Genomic DNA, 18,909 nt, shown 5'->3' with positions numbered 1-18,909 from the left:
ATCACATAACATTTGTTCCTCGATTGAGAAATGGTCAAAGGTTGTGAACAGGCAATTTTTTGATGAAGAAATAAAAAACTGTATATAGTCACATGAAAAAATGCTCTAAATCATTATTGATTAGAGAAATGCAAATTAAAACACCTCTGAAATATCATCACACCTATCAGATTGGCTAAAATGACAGAAGGGGAAAATGATGAATGTTGGAAGGGATGTGGAAAAATTGGAACAATAAAACACTGTTGATGGAACTGTAAACTGATCTAACCATTTTGGAGATCAATTTCAAATTATGCCCAGAGAGTTCTAAAACTATATACTCTTTCACCCAGAAATACCACTATTAGGTCGGTTTCCCAAGGTGAACAAGGAAAAAGGAAAAGAACCTATATGTTCTAAATATTTATAGCAGTTCTCTCTGTGATGGCAAAGAACTAGAAACTGAGGGGATGTCCCTCAATTGGGGAACAGCTAAACAAGTTGTGGCATATGATTGTGATGAAATACAATCGTGCTGTAAGTAATGAAAAGCTGGTTGATTTCAGAAAAACACATGAAGACTTGCATGAAATAATAAAAAATGAAATAAGAGCCAAGAAAATGTTGTCTATGGTAACATCAATATTGCTTGAAAAACAGCTGTGAATGACCAAGTTATTCTGAGTGTTACAAATACTTAACTACAAAAGACCTATGAAGGAAGATGCTATCCACTTCTAGAGAAAGAAATGATAAATAGAAGTATGCACAGTATGGTTTTACATATATTTATGTATCTGTGTCAAATGGTAGCCTTCTCTAGTGTGGGCAGGGAGGAAAGGGGATAGTTTAGAACTTGAAATGTAACAAGAAATTAAATTAAATTAAAAAATAACATTTGGTTTAGTGCATATGTGTGGGAAGTTTATTCTCTCTTCTTTTCATTTTCATTTAAAAACCTCTTGATTTGGTCTATAAATCTTTAGGCAAATATTTTCTTAATAGATGTAATCTATTCCTGGCCAAGAGTCTTTTATTCCTATATATTAAGCCAAGGTACAGAAATCCAAGTCCAATTCTCTGACACAATCTTCTTAGCAAGCTATTCACCTGATCGTTAACATGGTAAATTGGATAAAGCATCAGACTAACATCAAGAGAACCTGGTTTTCATCCTGCCTCAGATACTGACTAGCTCTGTGTTTGGGAACACAATAGTAAACCTCTTAGAGCCTCAATTCCCTAATCTACGAACTGTTGAATAACACTTGCACGCCATTGTTGTGAGGAATGAACTTTGTAAATCTTAAAGTGCTAGGCAACTTTAATTTAATTTAACTTTTTTTTCAATAGTGAGTTACTATCATCATTACTATATAGGGCTCTCTCTTCTGAAACCCCTACCTTCATTTGGTAGCCATGAGGCAAACAACATGTGGGCACCTAAAGTTTTTAGTTCCTTTGTCCAAGCCTTCATAATCTTGAGATACCCTATCTAGGTTATTTCTGATAGTATTATTCTCCCCTAAATGAATCACTAGATAGTTTTTGAATTGGCTGTTCATTCCGAGAACTTCCAGGAAATTTTCTGTAGGATCTTTGCCCCTGAAAGAACAGCATATCCCCTGTTTGTTCATGTCAGGTTGCCATATAACTGCCTCAGTGGCCTAATTTAGCAAGAGATTGTCAACCACAGGTCTTGTCCCTTCTTTCTATGACCAGTACTCAATCTCTCTTTTTTTTTTTTTAGTTAGGCAATTGGGGTTAAGTGACTTGCCCAAGGTCACACAGCTAGTTAAATATCAATTGTCTGAGGGCAGATTTGAACTCAGGTCCTCCTGATTCCAAGGCCAGAGCTCTATCCACTGCGCCACCTAGCTGCCCCTTCAATCTCTTTTCTTTGTCTAGTACTAGAAGCTGTTTCCTCCTGAGACGCTGTACTTCCACTTTCTATAGGAAGAATCTTGAGCCTAGCGGAGAGTTCAACAGTTCAGTTGCCTTTCTTCCCTTCATTTTCCATGTCATTTTCTACTACCTTCCAAACTTCTGACACAGGTTTGGATTCTGCTTTGTCTCCTTGCTTTCTCTACAGTTACCTGGCAGGACCATTTCCAGGGTATATTTGATTTGCGATTAGTAGATTCCTGTCAAGGCCCTAATGTAAAAAGTGCCATCTGATAAAAATCTCCAGAAAAACAATTTCCTCCAGAGGCGATACTGAAACACGCCATCCTTCATTAGGCAGAAGACAAAAAGCTACAGATGTTGAATGTCGCACTTTCTCTGAGATGTGAATACTGCGGTAGCTGGTTTCGTTCAATTGTTTTTCTTTGTTACAAGGGAGAGTTCAAAGGAGTGCGAGGGTATACTGGGAAATGACCATTGTATAAAAGACAAAAGGAATAAAATAACCTGAAGGAATAAAAAGAAATACAACTTTCAGAAACTTCTTTCCTTTTTCCCTTCTCTCCTCTCTTCTTACTACTTATCTGAAATTAGAGGTTGTCTACTTGCATCTTGCTTCTTTCCTGTGGAACCATCCACTGTTCTGCTCCACTGACTAAGGCATGTTTTTACAGTGGACTTTCTCTATTGGGGAAATGTCCTCAATTTGGTGGTAAGGTCCTTCAAGGCACAGAACAAATTATATTCTACTTTGGACATCTCACAGGCCTAACAGTGTCTTGAACATTGTAGATATTCAGTGAATGTCTGGGGATAGAGTAAACAGCAAGATTTTAGCTAATAAAACATTCTTGTTTTTTTTTTCCTCCTGAACGTTCATACATTCACAGAAAGAGGGAATAAATCTGAATTAAAAGTTAAGTTACATTTCCAGAGCATGGAAATAGGCATTAGAAAGGAGAATAACAGAACCAATGAAACCTATTTCATTGTACAATGAGTAAGGCACTGATGTGTGATGGTTAGGTTGATTTATGGTACCTCATGTAATCACAACTTGCCTTTTCCCCACTCCCCTGACTTTTGCTCATTTCTAAAGATGCTACTTTACGGCTGAACGTAAGGGGACAAGATGGGGATGCTCTATACAAAATGTTTTCTGAAAAGGGCTGAAATGACTAGAAAATCTTCTCAATACCCACAAACTTGTTTTTTAATACTGTTTACTCCCAGTCAGGGGCAGCGTGCCAGAAGTGTATATATTGCTTTAGTAATTGTGGCTGGAAGTTTCCAAGACTTAATACACTGTGTACTTCCCACAGACAATAAGCAAAGTAGAATTCACAGCAGTAAACAATTGAATATATCATTTTATTTTCAGAATTGTTACCTTTTAATGTAGCTTTCTTAAGAACCTTCATGGCATAAAGCTGTCCAGCATCTGAACCCTTGATCTTCCTTACGAGAAACACCTAAGGAAAGAAAACATCTGTAGTCATTGGGCATACAATTCAATAAAGGAGGTATATATCTGCTGGAAAGGATAAGCTGAAAAACAAGCATCTTCCAGTCTAACAAGAAAGAAAGGATTGAATTTAGTATAAAATTATTAAGGATTAATGAGAAAAATAATCAATCACATATTTCCTTAAATGTTACTCTAATTTATATCATTGTTTTAAATACAGTTACTCATAATGCCACTTACTGCTTACACTTTATGGTTTTAACAAAAAAATTTAATTTATTTTGATTTTTTTAATTTAAAAATGGATATTGGGTCAGTCAGTCAACAAGCACTTATTAAGTGTCCATAGTGTGTCAAACACTGTGTTAAGCACTAAAAATAAAAGGAAAGCAAAAAAAAAAAATAACCATTCCCCCAAATAAAAACAGTTCCTGCTCTCACAGAGTTCACAGTCTAATAGAAGACAGCATGCAAACAACCACATACAAACAAGATGGATATGGGTTAAATTGCAGATAAGAAGCAATGAGAAGGCACTCGGATTAAGAGGGATTGAAAAAGCCTTCATAGAAAAGGGTGAATTTTAGCTGAGAATTGAAATAATCCAGGGACAGAGATAAGGAAGGAGAGAATTCCAGGCATGGTGGACATCCAGTGAAAATGCTCAGAGTCTGAAGATGGAGTGTCTTATGCAGAGTGGAAAATTAATGGTTCTGGTATGACAAAAATCACCCAGAATCAGAATTTGAGAGTTAGAAGGGACCTCAATGGCCATTTCATCCCTAGAAAGAATCCCTACCACAACATACTCAACAAGTGGTCATCCAACCATTTCTTGAAGACTTCCAATGAAAGGGAGCCCACTACATCCCAAGGCAGTCCATTCCACTTTGGGGCAGCTTTTATTGTTAGGAAGTTTTTTTCTATTATCAACTCTGAATTTGCCTCTTTGGAACTTTTGCTCCTTGTTCTGCTCTGTGGGACCCAGTAGCACAAATCTAATCTCTTTCCTACTTTAGCACCCTTCAAATACTTAAAGACAGCTATCATGTCATCCCTGAGTTTTCTCTTCACTACAGTCAAGATCCCCAGGTCCTTCAATAGATAATTATATGATGCATTTTCAAGGCCCTTCTCCATATTGGTTGCTCTTCTTTGGATATTTTCCAATTTTTAAATGTCCTTCTTAAACTCTGGTGCCCATAATTGGATACAGTGCTCTTTATGTGGTCTGACTAAGGATCACTTCCATTTGTATTGTCTTAGGAAGATTCTGAAGATTAGTTGGCAAGATAAGGTACTGGACACTGAAGTCCTCTCTCCAGCTGAACTGCCATGCATTCAAACTCTCCTGCAGAGTGCAACTCCGGTGGGCTGGCTAAGTAGCCTGAATGCCAAACGCACATTTACCTAGAAGACTATTTTACAAAAAACTAGCACGAGGCAAGTGCTCCCATAGAGGTCAGAAGAAGCTGTACAAAGACACCCTCAAGGTCTCTCTGAAGAAGTTCAGTATCAATTGTGAGACCTGGGAGCCTCTGGCACAGGACTGTCCAACATGGTATGCCTGCATCAAAAAAGGTACTGTGCTCTGCAAGCAAAGCAGAATCACAGTAGCACGAAAGAAATGTGAGATGCACAAATCTGGAGACATCTCTATCCCTAACTTTGACATGGAGTATTTGTGTCTGACCTGTGCTAGAGGCCGCTGAGCTCATATTGGACTGATCGGCCACAATTGAACACAATGTACATTGACCCCAACATCGTGATATCATTAGTCCTCTTCAAGTATGAACAACAATGACAAAGGACTATCATCTGTTTATTTCTTGATGCAATGCTTTTGTTACTGTTACCCAAGATCACATTAACTTTTGTGTGCTATCATACTCCTGACACCTATTTGAGCTTAGAATGCACCAAAACTCCAAGATATTTTTCAGACAAACTACATTTTAGATTAAAACTTGTACTTTGTCATTCACACCATGTAGCATCAACGCACAACCACTTATCTTGGTGCACTTTACCCTAATTACATGCAAAGCACCTACAAAGGAAGAAAAAAGTTCTTGAAGTAGCGCCTTATATTCCTTTTGACCCAACAATACACTACTAGGGCCTAGCCCTAAGGAGATCAAAGAAAGAGGTAAAGGACCCACATAAACATAAATATTTATAGTAGTTCTTTTGGTGGTGGCACAGAACTGGAAATTAAAAGAGAATCCACCAACTTGGAAAAGGCTAAATAAAGTACAAGATATGAATGGAATGGAATACTATTGTGCCATAAGAAATGATGAAAGGGATAGCTTTAGAGAAACCTCAGAAGCCTTAAACTGATGCAAAGTGAAATAAGCAGATTCAGGAAAACAATTTATATGATGAGAACATTACAAAAATGAAGAATTTTTTTAAAACTTAAGAATTCTGATTAATGTAAGGACCAATCATGATTACAGGAAACTGATGAAGAATGGTATCTACCTCTTGAGAGAGATAATAAGCAGAAAGAATTTGGATGTAGACAATGTGGGAATTTGTATTTCTTAACTATACATATGTTACAAGGCCTTTCTTTTTCTTTTCATTTCTTTTCATTTAGTGGGTGGGAGACAAAACAAAAAGTCATTAATGAAAAAAAATCATGAGAGTGATGGTGATACAAAAAATGAAGAAAGAAAATCATATCAATGAATGTTGGAAAAAACATAGAGAAGAGGGCATAAAAAAGTTCAGAAAGGGACACTGACAATCAGGTCAGTGTCGGTGCTATCATGTTAAATTTATTATGTAATTAAACTGGGCAATCTCCTTTTTTCTCCTATACAGTATCCTTTTTTTCTCTACCCTGTATACGAAAATGTTCAGGTTTATGTTTTTATTGTTAATAATAAAAAAAGAGACTCTTTTTAAAACAACTGGGGCCTTCCTTGCAAAACTCAAAAAGCATGAAAGGGCAATAAAAACCACAACCCCACAAATGGAGTTGAAAGTAATAACATTCTTCCATATTATCAGACCTATGGCATATCACACCCATTTGTGTTATATATTGGATTTCTATCTCCTCTTGCCCCCTCTCTCCGATTTGTATAATTTGGAAATAAAACCATGGGTAGTGAAAACTGTTTTGAAATAACACTGGGCAATTTTAGTAAAAATAGCCATTCAATCCTTATCACCTAATAAAGGCAACTTTTGATAGGCTTCCACATTTCATTATTAGAACTGTCATTTCAGTAACTCAGAATGCCACAGTTCAAGGGAATTAGGCAATTAGTGCAATGTACACTATTAAGCAGAGTAGGCTGTATGTGTACAATTAAAATAAGCAAAATTACCAACCACAAAATTACCCAACTCTAGCTACTCATCAGCTATTTCTCAGTAATGGAAGATTGCTGTTGATCTGCTGTCTCCTCCAAAACCAATGAGTCAACTGGGCATCCTGTGTTGTTTCAAAGGACATTAACTAATTACCATCTCCTCTAAAAAAAAAAAGATCAGCTTAAAGAAAGTGAACCTTCATATTGCACTAATTAAGCAGAATAAGGAAACTGATTGTGATCTGCCCTCCCCCCCAGAATAGAAAATATTTCCTACACATATGTGTTATTCGAAGGGCACTGAAAGGCTATCTGGCCCCCACATATTCCTCAACTGAAATGTTACCATTAAAAGTCATTCTCATAGGAATATGAGTCATTTCCCAATTGATAAACATTTAAAGGATATGAAAAGGCAATATTTAGATAAAGAAATAAAAACAACTTTTAGTCATATGAAAAAATGTTCTAAATCATTATTGATTAGAGAAATGCAAATTAAAACAACCCTGAGACATCATTTTATACCTATCAGATTGGTTAAAATCATTGAAGGGGAAAGTGACAGATATTGAAGGGGATGTAGAAAATTGGGACACTAATTCATTGTTGAAGGAATTGTGAACTGATTCAACCATTTTAGAGAGTAATCTGGAATTATACCCAAAGAGTTATTAAACTGATTATACCCTTTGTCCCAGCAATACCAGTAGGTTTTTTCCAAAGATGACTATGGAAAAAGGAAAAGAACCTATATGTTCTAAAATAGTTATAGCAGCTCTCTTTGTGGTGGCAAGGAACTGGAAACTGAGGGGATGCCCATCACTTGGGGAATGGCTAAACAAGTTGGGGTATACAATTGTGATAGAATACTGCAGTGGTATAAGAAATGATGAGCTGGTTGATTTTAGAAAAACATAGATAGACTTGCATGAAATAATGAAGAGTGAAATGAGCAGAACCAAGAGAATATTGTATACAGTAACAGTAATATTGTTTTAAGAATAACTTTGAGTGGATAAGTAATTTTGATTATTATAAATACCCAAATTAACTACAAAGGGCATATGAAGGAAAACACTATCTGCATCCAGAGAAAGAACTGATAAATAGATGTATAGAATTATTTTACATATATATATATATGTATGTATTCACACATATTTGTGTCTAATGATAGCCATCTCTAGGGTGGGGGGAGGAGGGAAGAAAAAAAGGAAAAAAAAAGAAATTTACATGATAATTTTATTATATATTTTAAAGGAATAGCAAGTTGTATGTAATAGATTTTCAGTTTCATGTGCAATCATATTTTTAAAAATCATACTATGTTATGGAAATACTTGTTTTACTCCATAAAGAAAAAGTAAAATAAATGACAATTTAAAAAAGTTTTTCTCTTTATTAAAATGAGTTGTTCTCTGCATCCTTGTTTAAAAACAAATATGTAGGGGGGAAGTACAACGGAGAAGGGAAAGGGATATCTTCCTGGATTATTCTGGATCACTTGATCCTTCTGTCTTCTAAACTCCCACAGGACTTATTCTTTGGACTATTCATTTTGATATTTAATCACATAATGCCTTATATACTAGGGTGCAACAGAAGGACCAATGGATTTGACATTGACCCCCCCAGACCTCCCAGATTCAAACATCAACTTTTGCCTCTTGCCGCCTGTGTAGCTTAACACAAATGGCCTAAACTTTTTGAGCCCTAGCTCTATTTTCTATAAAATGGAGTTACTAAAGGTTATACTATCTGCTTCATATAGGTACTGTCGAAAAAGTGATTTGTAAACTTTAAACTACCCTAGAAATCACTTTATCATTATTGCTTTTTAAAAGCTTCATTTATTTATGTTTTGTCTTTTTAACGAGGCTAGTTCTTTGGGGACAGAGGCAGAACCTCACTTCTCTTTTAATCCCCAGAGTGTCTAGCTTGGTTCTGAGCACATAACTAACCCTCTATAAATGTCTGTTGAATTAACTATGTTTAGTTCCTTATCTGACCATGCATAGCTATGAATGTTCTCCCTCCTTATGTCTTCATCAACTCATTTCCTACTTCTTTCTAACTTGGACTCCAGAGATTAGCAAGAGAGTGTAAATGCAGAAGACAAAAAGAAAGTCATTAATTTGGGCCTAAGGAGTTAAAAAATACAGCTTTCAGAGAACTGAGATATAGAATGATAAAAATAAAATTGGAAAAATCCAGAAAGGATACAACTGTAACCCAAAGAATGCAGTCGTAACAATAATAATAGCTCTTGTTTGCGTAGGGCAACTGGGTGGCACAGTGCTGGACTTGGAGGCAGGAAAACCTGAGTTCAAATCTGGCTTCAGACACTTACTAGCTGTGTGACCCTAGGCAAGTCACTTAAACCTGTTTGCCTCAGTTTCAACATCTGTCAAATGATCTGGAGAAGGAAATGGCAAACCACTCCAGTATCTTTGACAAGAAAACCCCTAGGTGCTATTGTTTTTCCTATTTTACAGATAACTTACTTAGGATTTTGTATCTGAAACAGTATTTGAACTCAGGTCTTTGCAGATCACACAACATTAAAATTACAAGTGTGCATCAGTTTACACAAGAGTTATATTTAGTCATATACAACACATATGTTTAGACTTGAAACTATTATTATTATTATGGTTCAGACCTGTGATTTTATCAGTGTAGGAAACTTCTTGCCTATAAACTCCCCAAAATGATACAGATAAGCAGCTTGCTTTTTTTGGGGGGGGGGCAAGTCAATTGGGGTTAAATGACTTGTCCAGAGTCACACAGCTAGTAAGTGTTATGTGTCTGAGGCTGAATTTGAACTCAAGTCCTCCTCACTCTGGGGCCAGTGCTCTATCCACTACACCACCTAGCTGAACCTAAGTAGCTGTTTTGTAACGTATAATCTAGACTAGAGAATTGCTTCAGGCACAGAAATGTAAAGTGATTTGCCAGTGGTTACATAACTAGAGTATATAAGAGGTAAGACTTGAACCCAAGTTTTCCTGACTTCACGCAGGTTATCTGTGGACTAGCTATGTTGCTTCTCAAAATGAACCATCTCTTCCCTTGATCTCTATTTGCCTTAATCCACTGGAGAAGGAAATGGCAAACCATGCCAGTATCTTTGCCAAGAAAACCCCATGGACAGTATAGTTCACAGGATCATGAATAGTCAGACATGACTGAATGACAACCAGAGGTTCCAAAAGGAGAAAGTGAGGAGAAAGAGAATAAGAGAAAGTGGGACAGACTATGCAAAGACATGGAGGCAAAAGTTGGAATGTTATGTACAGAGAACAAAAAATGTCAGTTTGGCTGGAGCCTGCGTATGTGAAAAGGAGGAATGTATAGGTAGAAACCACTTTGTGAAGTGTCTTAAATGCCAACTGACATGTGTTTATATTTGATCCTAGATTCTTGAGCAGAAGAATTTACTGGTCAGACCTGTGGTTTATGAATATTATTTTGACAGCTTTGTGTAGCATGGATTGAAAGGGAAAGAGGCTACAGAACAGGTAAGTGGTGACCAGAGCCTGAATTAAGTCGATGGCCATGTGATTGAAGAGAAAGGATAGATGTTAGCGATGTTGTGGAAGCAGGACAACTCAAGACAACTTGAATTTAGTTTTTGGAAAATATTTTTTTTGATATAACAATCATCAATAATTTAATACATTTTGGATTTTTATATGTTAATTTTCTTAAAATAAGGATATACTTAAGAACATACACCGTTCTTCAGTTTAGTGCCATTAACGTGTATGCTACTCTACCTAACTATAGACCTCCACTAGAATGTTATCATTCCACTAGGTTTTAATTAAATATCATTACTATTCTTTCCTTATATAGTATGTTTAAAAAAACCTCAAAGATATATACATATATCTCTATGTATATATGTATAATATATGATACTATGTTATAATTTAAATATATATGTGTATGTATATGTATGTATGACTGTATATGTGTGTATATACACATACATGTAAATTATCAAGCATTTAGTGTCCCTCCATTTCTCACCCTGGGGGAAAAAATCAAAGCCCTCATAACAAAGCATACATAGTCAAACAAAAGAAATTCTTGCATTGGCCATGTTCAAAAATAGATGTCTCTTTCTGCCTCTTGAGTCTAACATGTTTCTGTTAGGTGGAGGGTAGTCTTCTTCACTATTGGTCCCCTGGAATCCTGGCTAGTTATCATGTTGACTGGGGTTTTAAGTCTTCTATAAATCTTCTATTTTGTTTTACAATGTTGCAGTTATTGCTATTAAAAAAAACCCAACAAAATAATTACCTTTAAGAGTGAAACTGCACTTTATGCTGTGGAATAGGTAGGAGGAGAATGGGAGTATCTTTTCTCTCCCTCATTCTTACTGTCCTGGCTACCTAAGCAGCAATAGTTTCAAGGGCATTTTTTATTCAATCAAGTGGAAATTATCCTCTAGAGATTTAGTCCTATATTTACTCTTTGCACAGAAAGCATCTCTGCAATCTCTTCTTACGTCAGACACGAAATAGGATTCAACCTTGAGATAAAGGCAGCATCTCTAGTAGTACAAGGATCATTCAGTTACTAGGAAAATAGAACCAAACCTATCAAAACATTTCATTGTCCTTATCCACGAGATATTCTGTAGACATTTAGACCATTTAGACCAATTGATTGATCAATTGATAAGATGCTCTGAGGATATTTAGTGGGTTGAATTTTCAATTTTTCTTTTCAATTATTTCAAAGTTTCATTTTCCTTTCAACCACTAGGCTAAGGGAGGTATCATTGTAAGACATGACACAACGTATATTGAAGGGCCAAGTACAAGCTCTTACTCATCCCAACAACTCCATACTGTTTAATTTATTGTTCTTAGAAAAAAAAATCATTTTTCCTCTGTTTTATGGCATCATCTGCAAAAGGCAGTGTAAGCTGCAGTCACTTTGTGGTATTGCCTCAACTGTGGTAAGCCTTCTATTCTCTTAGAAAGGGTTGTTTGTCTGAATGGAGGATCATTTTAAAAGACTATTTCATTTCCTCATTTCCATAAATATAACTCTACAATAAACATCTCACAACCCACCAGAAAAAAAGATTTCTCCTTCACCCCTTTTGACCCTGTCTATGAGTTATTACTTACACTTCCATTTTGAAGAAAGGACCAGATCAGCCATTTTTTATTCTCCACACTTTGCCACTAGGCACCCATGAGTATACTTTTGACCCCTTTTTGATCTGCCTTTTATGTGTTATCTTTCCCCATTAAAATGTAAGATCCTTGAGAGTAAGGAATGTCTTTCTTTTTGCTTGTATTTGTATCCTTGGTGTTTATTTAGCACACAGTACCTGGAATATAGTAAGTATTTAACAGATGTTTGTTGTTGTCATGGGGAAAGAAAAACACATGCCACTGCGTAAATGTGCCAGAAAATATAACTATGTTGCTGAAAAGAGATTAGACACAATATTAACATACCTCCTATCCTACAACTCAAACAGCAGGGGCCAATTCGGGTTTTGTCACATCAACATTCAATGAACACACATGTTTAAGAATAGCAACTTTGCAAAGTCAATAACCTTACCATACTTGAGACAGGTAGACCTAAGATATATAGTTTATTTAAGGTCCATATGTCCCAGAAATTCATTCGTTGCCAGCTGTCAGTCTGACAGAAGGCAACAAAGGGTATGTACCCAGGATATACACAGAGCAACATGACACATGAATAGATCTCTAGGGACATTTTAGATGTTTCATGGTGCCATCTGTCACCATAATTGAAAAGCATTTACTAAGAGTCTACTGAGTATGGACATGGCACTATTCTAGACACCTGTTGTTGTTGTTGTTATTTTTTTCTCAGTTCCTGACAGGAAATAACCTTCACAGCTGCAGAGTACAAGGCTGCCTGAGCTCTAGAATGCTGCTTCACCAAGAAAGGCCACTTATGTAACTAAAGCCCTGTAAATATTTGAGGCTCCACTGGCTCTTCCAAGGAAACTGGTTCATCACACCAATATGTCTTTCCAATAAAACAAAATCCTGGGACCAAGTGCCAGAGGACAAAAATCCTAGCATATATGTACCCTATGTCAATAATAAGTGGAGAAGAAAAAGGATTGCTTTTAGACCATCCATCTAGAGTTAAGTAATTAGAAATAGAGGTACTTCTACCCCTAACTCCAAAGGATTCCTTAGGCTATAATTTCAGGAAAATAATTTCCTTATCAATAATGATATCTCAATCATGATAAATCACAATGGTAATTCTGTCTGTTGTATTCTGGAGAATGGGTGATAACACAACTGAGGAACACATAGTATTACTGACTTCAGAGTAGTTCAGAATCATATGGTTCCAATATTTAAATCTCACCATCAAATGGCACTTTTTCTCTAGTATTGGTCTCTTTAGACCTACATTCAAAAAGGTTTTACATTAAGTCTATTTTTAATAAATGGCTAAAGAATCCCCCTTCCCTCACAAAAATCAACACCCACTGACCTACATTTTTCTTGTCTTTGTAAATGATAAAATGGCTGGAGGTGATGCCATATCTGTACAAGTACCCTCTACTCTCGCTAGTTATCAACTAGGTTCTTGGTCACTGTACAAATAAACTAGTCACCATAATAGGTACTCTTGGTATATAGCTTCAGGACCCTGGTCAACTCAAAGGCTTATCCTGGGGATCTAGTCAGTTATCAAAGTGGACCAAAGTAAATGGTGTGCCCTTTGTTCTGCCCAGGTCATCTATTTGGGGAATTTTTACAGGAGGGGATGATATCCAGATAGACAGGGAAGGTCTAAAGGCTTGCTAGGGGTTCTGATTAGTCACAAGTAATTTCTAGGTAAGTTAGGTTGAACCAGTAACCAGATATGACCAGTTTATAACAAACAAAAAATTTGCATGATTCCAGGGGACGAAAAAGAGTTTACAGGGGTTGTGGGCTACTGCTTATTTTTCCTCTCCTGTTCTTCCAAAGTATAGAAGATGAGAGCAGGGCTAAGAGACATAGAATAAGCATGTAAAAGAAGGTAACCACTATGGCAAAGGACCTCAAGTTCATGCCATCTGAGAATTCTTTAAATGAACTGCATATGTTTAACTTGAGAAGTGAAAACTTTGGGAAATCATGATAACTATCTCTAAACATTTGAAGAGCTATCATATGGAAATGAGATTACACATGTCCTGCTTGGCTCTGAGGGCAAATGTAGGTGCGATGAGAACAATGAATCTGGAGTCAGAGGACATAGGTTCTGGTGCTTACCTGCGTGACTTAGGGCACATTACTTAACTTTCCTAGGCCTTAGTTTTTTCATTTATAAAAAAGGATAAAGTTGGACCAGATAGTCTCAGACATTCCTTGAATCTCTAACCTAGAGAGGTAAATTGAGGCTTGAGTCAGGTCTAAATTCCTAAGGAATGACTTCCTAACAATTAGAGCTATACAAATTTGGAATGGGCTTACCCTGGGAATGATGGATACATTCTTGCTGGCAGTCTTCCAGCAAAGGCTGGATGATCATTTGTGTATGTTTTATTTGGTATTCTTTTCAGGTATGGGTTGGAGAGCCACTGATGTTCTTTTCATATAAAAAATCCTATGATTCTATAGGATAAAATTATATCCTTGGCTCCCCTATTTGTTTTTATAACTCAGTTTGAAAACTTTGGGAAGAAATTGAAACCTCTGACCAGAAATAGAGAAGAAAGAGAGAAAAAAAGCATCTCTGTAAAACAGTGGATGTCTACTAAGGGTGTCATCAGCATAGGCAATGGATAAGAGAAATCATAAGTTTTTAAGAAAGAAAAATGGTCTTAGACAAAGCAGTGATTTTGTGAATTCCTCCCTGTTTTTCATCATCTCATGCTGAACTTAAGAATCCCAACAAATCTTGAAATGAAGCATGTATAACATGGGATAAGATTCTCTTTCAAAAGTTTCCTTCCCATTAATATCAGTTAGAAGAACATAATAATAAGGAACCCTTTTTTGGGGGATTATAAAACCTTCAGACAAATCAAAACAAAACAAAAAACCTTAACCATGACTTTATGTGTATAGATTCCCCAAAATATCAATTTAATATGTGTTTAATAACAGTAGCAACAATAAGAAAGACATGATATTTCCATTATGTCCCTGTGGACATTGTCAGCTTTATAGAAAATCTCCGCAATATCTAAGACTTTTTAAACTTACCTTTCCATAGGAACCTTGCCCTAAAACTTTCAGAAGCTCAAATTGGGAAGGGTCTGCCTTTTCAAATCCTTCTTTTACATGATGACTGATGTCAATTTCCTTTACAATACCTTCTTCCTGCAAGAGAGAGGGGGAAGCACATATTATAAATAAAACAAACTAGTTTTATTATCATTTTAGTGTAACATATTATATTCAAGAGGAAGTAAGGAAAACAATTTCTTTCCTTATCTAAGAAACAGAATTTGCTGGTAGGAAAAGACAATGAATCTTAACCTTAAAACATAGAAGCAAATTGTTACTGATATGAATTGATCACCTGAGTTTTCATCAGACACATTGTCTCTTAAATTTCTTATATGTACATATTCATGCCACCCCCACCTGTATGTTTTCCCCCCACATTATGGCTGCTAACATATTCTAAAACTTTCTTCTTTGTCACTTTGAAAACTGCCATCATCAATGCTCTGCTTGATGGGGAAAACACCCAATCACTTCATAAACTACATACCTTTCAAACTTTCCTTCCTAAAAATCCTTTTATTTAAAAAAAAATTTATTGAGCCTCTTCTGTGTGGGCAGCTGCCACTGGTAGGCATTGTAAGTAACAAGAACAGCAACACTTTTAAATGATACCTAAAATACTTTGAAAAATATAATACTTTTACTTACTTCATTTATCTTCCTTTTTTAAAGAAAATGCTGTACATACATACATACATACATACATACATACATACACATGCTTGTGGTCTGTCTGTCTATCTATCTATCTAAACAGAATGACCTCTAGATATAAAAGGGGACTGCCAGATCCCCTCCTTTTTCATAGTAACAGTGGTACAGTAAGTAGTAGAAAAGAGATAGATAGTACTAAGAAAGACCCAGTTTTTAAATTGTTTGTAAGCATTAATTTAACTTTTAGCATTCTAAAAATAATCATTGCTGAATAACTAATGAATTTATATATTACTGAAGTTACTAAGTCACATCAGTACCAACATTCTTATGAAAAATTAAACAAAAAAAATAAAGAAATTGGAGTTAAACGGGAGGATGATGGCTCAGAAGTTCTGCTCTGAAAGGAATTAGTATAATTGGTTCCACTATGCTCTCAATCACAATAAAGCAGAGATTCACAGGCCAGTTGGTCATTTCACTTTGTAGTGCTCCTGATGAATGCAAGTAAAAAGACTACCATGGAGATAATTGTAGCTTATGTGGCAACATCTGTCACAGACTGAAGTGAGAAACTATGAAGAATTTGATAATATTTTCCAAATTAAATTAACATAGCTCTTGATATTGTTTGCCTTTAATTTTAGCACAGTGCCTGATACATGGTAAATGCTTAATAAATACTTGTTTATTTCCTCATTCCTTTAATGGTAAGATGGGAAGAAAGGAGAATAGCAAAAAAAAAAAGTGCATTTTTGAAAATATCATTTAGGAAAAAGAGATGAAAGGGTCCAAAGGTCTGCAAATTAACCACAACAAAGGCATATCGTATATCTTGTATACCATACATGTTTTTCAAGAAGAACATTTCCCAGAATTTCTTAAAAGCAATGGAGAGATCCATGGTGAGAATAGTAGAGCGCAACATATTGTTGTTGTTTGGTCGTTTCAGTAATGTCTGACTCTTCGTGATCCCATTTGGGGTTTTCTTGGCTTAGATACTAGTGTGGTTTGCCATTTCCTTCTCCAACTCATTGTACAGATGAGGCAAACACGGTTAAGTGACTTGTTCAGGGTCACATAGTAAGTGTCTGAAGCTAGATTTGAACTCAGGTCTCCCTGCCTCCAGGCCCAGCACTCTATCCACTGTATCATCTAGCTGTCCTTGCAACGTATTACCAATGGTAGTTTGCACATAAGAAATAATTTAAAGCATCAAGGAAATAGGTGATTGGAAAAAGAGGTGGCCTAGCCAAGAAATGAAAGTGAGGGATAATGGATGACTACTCAGGTTGTTATTCACAAAATAAAAAGAAGACCTAGAAGAAGAAGGCCTCCAGAATGTTGGATAGATCCTCTATGGAGAATGTATGGCATATCACAGACAGGGATTACACAAAAAGATAAAGTATACATGAGATGCAAGTCATATTAGTAAAAGAGAACTATTGACGAAGTCAGACACAGAATCTAGGGATTATAAGGGATTTTGAAGAACTTCAAAGTTCTGAGGTGTCAACTATGTAGTCAACCTGCAATACTCCCCAGTAAACCCCTTCCAGGGGCAGCTAGGTGGCACAATGGATAGAGCACTGGCCCTGAAGTCAGGAGGACCTGAGTTCAAATCTGGTTTAGACCAAACACTTGACACTTACTAGCTGTGTGACCCTGGGCAAGTCATTTAACCTCAATTGCCTAAAAACAAAGAAACAAAAAAAACCCCTTCCAGATTAAAATTATTAAAATGTTGGGAAATATTTAACAAAATAAATAAATAAAATAATAATAAATTACTTTAAATTAAATTATTTAATTATTAAATAATTAAATTTATTAAATTTTAATAAATAAAATAGAATATAAACAATGCTAATATGTAATTTTCTAAGTCAATATGTGGCCTGCAGGGGACCTTATGTATGGCAGAGTCTTCATTTCTATTTCAGTTTGACATTACGGATCTAATCTATCTGAGCAAAAATTCTCTGTGGCAGCAGCTGACTTTAATCTACTTCTTGACAATTTTCAAAGTACACTGCTTACATTTCATTTGATGCTTTATATAACATTCCTAACAAATAGTTAAAACAGTTTCTACTTGAAGACCTCTAGTGAAAAGAAACCCTCCCAAGAGAGACCGTTACAGGTTTGGACAGCTCTCACTATTAGGAAGGCTTTTCCTTACATAGAATTGAAATCTGCCTCTCTTCAATGTCTGCCCATGGATCCTTCTTTCTTCTGGGGCCAAACAAAAAGTCCAATCTTACTTTACCAAGAAATTTTTCTCCAAATATCTGAACACAATTATTATGTTTTCTTTTAATCTCCACTTCTCCAAGGAGAATCATCCCCATTTTCTTTAACCAATCCTCATATAACATTTTTTCTAGTTTCTGCACCATGCTGGTGGACTTCCTCTTGGCATAGTCATATTTGTTCATTGTTGTTTAGAAATATGTTACCCAGAATTGCACGTAGTACTCCAGATGTGTTCCTAACAGAGCAAAGTACAGTGGGATCATTACCTCCCTAGTTCTAAATACTTTGTTATTTCAACCAAAGTATATTAACTCTCCCAATTGGGGAATAAGGCAGTCACAGGTTTTGTGTGTATGCTATCTACAATGTGGTCACAAAGGAACCTCAATTAAATCAGGAAAAGATGCTTGAACCCTGAGGAACTCTGCTTTCCTAATTGAAAAGCTTATACCATTGCTAAAGATGAAAAAAAAAATCAACATCATGATGGGATGAAGCCCCAATTCAGTAACTTCTGAGAATTCATTTTTCTTTTCCACTCATCCTTACTTCTTAACTACTAGAAGAAAACTTCGTCTATTTAAAGCAATAAAAATAATGACTCTGCCAAATCATACTATAGACTCATAATGAGATGGCAGCCAACTAAAACTCCCAGATCTTTTTCACAGTAACTGAAGTCTAGTCATGCCTCTTTCATCCTATAAATTAGCAGTTTATTTCTTAAAACACAAGTGTAGGACTTAATAGTTATCCCTATTGTTTGTATTTTATTTGAATGCCTGTTGAGAGTTTAAAATTTTTTTATACTTATTGGATAATAAAAAAAAGATTCTTGGAGCTGCCTGAGGCATATCCCAAATAACATACATGTTCTGGTTTGGGACTATCTCCTACAAACAATAGCATAGCTAGAAGTATGAGGCCCCCCTCCCCCCAAAAAAGGATTCAAAAATAGTTTTTTTCCCCAGTATCAGTGAAATCCAGGGGGCTATTTTGATGAAGTTTATGACTAATTTGGAGTGAGATTGTGGGGGGTGGGAGAAGCTAGTTGCCT

The 18,909-nt window shown here is 35.9% G+C and overlaps 1 protein-coding gene and 1 long non-coding RNA gene across 6 annotated transcripts in view; one reads left to right on the top strand and one right to left on the bottom strand.

The window, feature by feature from the left end:
* Positions 1-18,909, bottom strand: part of RPS6KA2 (ribosomal protein S6 kinase A2) — a 540,405-nt gene that overhangs the window by 140,698 nt on the left and 380,798 nt on the right. For all 3 annotated transcript variants that reach the window (XM_027843552.1, XM_027843551.1, XM_027843550.1), the window contains 2 exons: positions 14,913-15,029; positions 3,278-3,359 (listed from right to left, as the gene is read on the bottom strand). In XM_027843552.1, coding sequence (XP_027699353.1) covers positions 3,278-3,359; positions 14,913-15,029 — 199 coding nt within the window. The remainder of the gene's footprint in view (positions 1-3,277; positions 3,360-14,912; positions 15,030-18,909) is intronic.
* Positions 1-18,909, top strand: part of LOC114029197 — a 198,187-nt gene that overhangs the window by 140,723 nt on the left and 38,555 nt on the right. For all 3 annotated transcript variants that reach the window (XR_003567450.1, XR_003567451.1, XR_003567449.1), the window contains exon 3: positions 10,110-10,211. This is a non-coding gene — a long non-coding RNA (uncharacterized LOC114029197). The remainder of the gene's footprint in view (positions 1-10,109; positions 10,212-18,909) is intronic.

Source organism: Vombatus ursinus, unplaced genomic scaffold (genome assembly GCF_900497805.2).
Source record: "Vombatus ursinus unplaced genomic scaffold, bare-nosed wombat genome assembly UNPS02014923.1, whole genome shotgun sequence".
Classification (NCBI taxonomy): Eukaryota; Metazoa; Chordata; class Mammalia; order Diprotodontia; family Vombatidae; genus Vombatus; species Vombatus ursinus.
Note: the sequence above shows the minus strand (reverse complement) of the source record. Positions and strands in the feature narration are given on the sequence as shown.